Source organism: Salvelinus fontinalis, chromosome 28 (genome assembly GCF_029448725.1).
Source record: "Salvelinus fontinalis isolate EN_2023a chromosome 28, ASM2944872v1, whole genome shotgun sequence".
NCBI lineage: Eukaryota > Metazoa > Chordata > Actinopteri > Salmoniformes > Salmonidae > Salvelinus > Salvelinus fontinalis.
The window spans coordinates 32,169,843-32,174,547 of record NC_074692.1 but is presented as its reverse complement, the minus strand read 5'-3'; the positions used below and the strand labels follow the sequence as shown (position 1 = coordinate 32,174,547).

The 4,705-nt window shown below is 34.9% G+C and overlaps 1 protein-coding gene across 1 annotated transcript; it reads left to right on the top strand.

Annotated features, from left to right (window-relative positions):
* Positions 1–2,077: 2,077 nt before the first annotated feature.
* Positions 2,078–4,504, top strand: LOC129825829 (C-X-C motif chemokine 11-1-like). Its single transcript, XM_055885966.1, has 4 exons — positions 2,078–2,248; positions 2,449–2,575; positions 2,834–2,926; positions 3,999–4,504. Exons 1-4 carry the CDS (start codon positions 2,179–2,181, stop codon positions 4,009–4,011), a joined length of 303 nt encoding a protein of 100 aa, XP_055741941.1. The 5' UTR covers positions 2,078–2,178; the 3' UTR covers positions 4,012–4,504.
* Positions 4,505–4,705: the final 201 nt, after the last annotated feature.

The window sequence follows — 4,705 nt, the reverse complement described above, 5'->3', positions numbered from 1 at the left end:
AGGTCTGAGATCAGATCATTCATCTGACAGGGATCCTTAATTACAGGTCTGAGATCAGATCATTCATCTGACTGGGATCCTTAATTACAGGTCTGAGATCAGATCATTCATCTGACTGGGATCCTTAATTACAGGTCTGAGATCAGATCATTCATCTGACAGAGATCCTAATTACAGGTAATAATCAGATCTGAGATTAGATACCATTTTCTTTCAATTACTGTACTAGATCTTCACTGTTTTAGATATTTTTTATTTGACAAGTAGTTGCATAATGGTATGTATTTTGGAAATACACTTGAAAAGTCTTGGCATGTGTTTGAAAATATTAAAATACAGTCATTAAAATACAGTCATTAAAATACACTCATTTAAATACACTCATTTAAATACACTCATTTAAATACACTCATTTAAATACAGTCCCATGCATTTACCCCAATTGGCTATGCTAAATAATGTACTTGGAAATAAATCTTTGAAAATACTTTCAAATTCTTCAAATTTAATTTGTTGATTGGGGCCACATTATTTGAAGATAAATAGTTTTGATGTCTTCACTACTATTCTACAACGTAGAAAATAGTCCAAATAAAGGAAACCCTTGAATGAGTAAGTGTGTCCACACTTCTGACTGGTACTGTGTATATTCCTTTCAGGCCCACCCAATGGGGAGCCAATCAGAATTGTTTTTTCCCCACAAAAGGGTTTTATTACAACATAAACACTTTACATGTTGCGTTTATATGTTTGTTCAGTATAGTTTCAGGTGTTTATTTTATAATTGCTGTATTAGGTTAGCTCCTAGCAGTACTTGGAACATCTGTGCCTCGCATACTTCGTTGAAAGACCTAAGCTTGAAAAACTAGAAAAAACAGAAATAGTAGTTTGTCCCTCTTGAGTCGCTGTAGCCAGTATATACTTCATCAAAAATAGTCCGAATTAATCTGAGATAACTAAAGAAATCTGTCATTAATTTTTCCATTTTTGCAGAGGAAGTCTTTAGTCGTACAATTTTACGTCAAACTAAGATGTTTGGAAGCAGTGTTTCTCAAGTGCCATAATATGCATGAAAACGAGTCGTCTCTCATTGAACGACAACATACACTTGAAGAATAACTACTGTTGACCAATCACCGACAAACAGGCGTAGACTTTGGCCAACGAACTTTGGCTTGCCTCAGGAACAGCTGAAAAAAAAACTTACAGAACACCAAAACTTCTCAAAGACTTCACAAAATATGTATAAAATACACTTGGGAGCCAGAAATCTTTCTGATTGAGAGGGGGTCAAATACTTATTTCCTTCTTTAAAATGCAAATCAATTTCTAACATTTTTGACATGCGTTTTTCTGGATTTTGTTGTTGTTATTCTGTCTCTCACTGTTCAAATAAATCTTCCATTAAAATTATAGACTGATCATTTCTTTGTCAGTGGGCAAACGTACAAAATCAGCAGGGGATCAAATACTTTTTCCCCTCACTGTATGTATGAACTGTTTCGCATGGGAGTTATAGGGATGCCTTTTAGTGGTGTCAAACGTGTCTTAAGGTAGCCTGACGTCATTATCTTTGATATCATGGAAATGTAACCACGAAGGCCATGGTTAACTTCAAATGGCACAAATAGTCCTCTGGTCAAAAGTAGTGCACTATATAAGGAATAGGCCTCTGGTCAAACGCAGTGCACTATATAGGGAATAGGGCTCTGGTTAAACGTAGTGCACTATATAGGGAATAGGGCTCTGGTCAAACGTAGTGCACTATGTAGGGAATAGGGCTCTGGTCAAACGTAGTGCACTATATAGGGAATAGGGTGGCATTTGGGATGGAAAAGGAAAGACAGTCTGTATCATCTCTCTACCTTAAACACGTCTCAAATTTCACTGTCAGAGAGTGTGTTTCTGAGAAATGGGAAATCCTGTGTGAAAGGAGAAGCAGGGAAAAGGAGAAAGGAGCTGAGACAGAGAAAAGGGAAAACCCCTCTCTTTCTCTCTCTCCCCTTCTCATTGGATGACTGTCAGATAAAGGGTGGGGCTTAATGTAAATACAATATAAATACAAGCCAAGCTCTCCTCCATTCACAACTTCCATCACTTCTCTCCTCCATTCACAACTTCCATCACTTGACTGAGCTGTCCATCCAGACTCTTAAAGAAACTGAAGAAGCAGTATCCATGACCAACACGATGACATCAACGGTTCTCATCAGCTTCCTGGCCTGTCTGCTCCTGGTCAATGTTGAAGGTAACATCTCTGAAATATTTTGAATTATATTTCTAATATCTTTGACGTCTTGATTAGAAATCTGTAGCATATGAATTGACTTGCAAAGCCAGGGAGAAATGTAGTCAAATAATAGGTTTGATTTCTGACTGAAGAGTTTAGTTCTTAGCTGCAATAACGCCATAACCAAATATGCCACAACCTTTTCTTGTCATCCTCAGGCCAGGTGGGTCATTCTAATGCTCGGTGCCTGTGTCTGAATGGAATGGTGAACCACGTTAAGCCTCTTCTCATTGAGAAGCTTGAGGTGTACCCCTCCAGCCACTCCTGTCAGAACATAGAGATCATGTAAGAAATCTGTCTGTCTGTCTGTCTGTCTGTCTGTCTGTCTGTCTGTCTGTCTGTCTGTCTGTTTGTTTGACCTATATTGATAGAATTGCATATTGTGCCTAGCTTAGTATTTAGATGGACATGAAGGTAAATGTTTTTAATTGAGATGTACGTACGTACACCTGCTAGTAGGATAATATTATTTCTCTATATGCTCAGTTGGAAAGTTGTGATGGCTAACTTCTAACAGTAGTCTCTCTCTCCTTGTATATCCAGTGTCACTCTGAAGAACGGAAAAGGGAAGAAGTGTCTGAATCCAGAGGCTCCATTTGCCAAGAAAACCATTCAGAAAATAATGAAAAACCAAAGGTGAGGACAACATATTCAGACTTCATTACAAATTCAATACACAGTAACTGATCCATATGCATCATTCTCAACAGAGCAATACTCACATCAGTATATCAGTATTATATCAGTACATCAGTATTATAGCAGTATTATATCAGTACATCAGTATTATATCAGTATATCAGTATTATATCAGTACATCAGTATTATGTCAGTACATCAGTATTATATCAGTACATCAGTATTATATCAGTACATCAGTATTATATCAGTATATCGGTATTATATCAGTACATCAGTATTATGTCAGTACATCACTATAATATCAGTACATCAGTATTATATCAGTACATCAGTATTATATCAGTATATCAGTATTATATCAGTACATCAGTATTATATCAGTACATCAGTATTATATCAGTATATCAGTATTATATCAGTACATCAGTATTATATCAGTACATCAGTATTATATCAGTACATCAGTATTATATCAGTATATCAGTATTATGTCAGTACATCAGTATTATATCAGTACATCAGTATTATATCAGTACATCAGTATTATGTCAGTACATCAGTATTATATCAGTACATCAGTATTATGTCAGTACATCAGTATTATGTCAGTACATCGGTACATCAATACATCGATTCATCAGTACATCGCTATATCAGTACATCAGTACATCAGTATATCAGTACATCAGTATCAGTATATCAGTACACCGATTTATCAGTACATCAGTATCAGTATATCAGTACATCAGTATATCAGTACATCAGTATCAGTACATCAGTATCAGTATATCAGTACATCAGTACACCGATTTATCAGTACATCAGTATATCAGTACATCACTACATCAGTTTACAAGTACATAAGTATACCAGTACATCAGTATATCAATACATCAGTAAATCAGTATCAGTTCATCAGTATGTCGGTATCAGTACATCAGTATCAGTATATCTGTATCAGTACATCAGTACATCAGTATGTCAGTATATCTTGAGTCTGTATTTATTAGTAGTTCATTATTAAGTTATTAATCATATAAGTATAATCATTTATTTTCTATTTCAGGAGTGTGCAGTAAATCTATGAACTAATGACAACAATTCCATTGGGAACTTGATGGAACAGAGAGCACCATGAGAGAGAGCTAATCCTGATGAATTACCACAGTTCAGTCAATGCACTGAAGACTGCCTGAATACGTTTACACTGTTTAATGGTACTTAGAAAATCATTTTTTAAATGGACAATATTGGTATATCGTACACCATATGACTTACTACTTGAGAGACATTCATAAAAACTTCAAATGGAAACTTAAATAGGCTGATATTTAGTTTTTTAAGTCAGTTTAATATTTTTTGAGTGTTCAATTGTTCATTGTTCATTTATGCAATTGAAAATATAAAAAGTATGTAAATATGTAGATATATTTTTTCATTTTGAAAGGTCAAGAATTTAAATGTTTTACATTTTGTTTAGTTATCAAATTGATCAACATTGTGTAAATACTGTATATTCTATATGTGTTGTTTACGTTTTCTATCAAATTAATAAAGACGCATCTGACTCTACTTTTTGCTCTATTTTTCCTCTGTTCAGCTTGACTTTGATAGCACACCAAATGTCACTATAATGATGATTGTCAGATGACAGACTATGTAGAGTGAGATGTCTTCTAGAACATAGCCTAAAGGAACACATTACGTAGAGTGAGATGTCTTCTAGAACATAGCCTAAAGGAACACATTATGTAGAGTGAGATGTCTTCTAGA

Excerpts from the sequence above, each read along its gene's own strand:
- LOC129825829 (XM_055885966.1), top strand. The coding sequence starts at position 2,179 with ATGACCAACACGATGACATCAACGGTTCTCATCAGCTTCCTGGCCTGT. Across the intron at positions 2,249-2,448 it reads GCTCCTGGTCAATGTTGAAG|GCCAGGTGGGTCATTCTAAT; the intron begins GTAACATCTCTG and ends TGTCATCCTCAG. Across the intron at positions 2,576-2,833 it reads TGTCAGAACATAGAGATCAT|TGTCACTCTGAAGAACGGAA; the intron begins GTAAGAAATCTG and ends TTGTATATCCAG.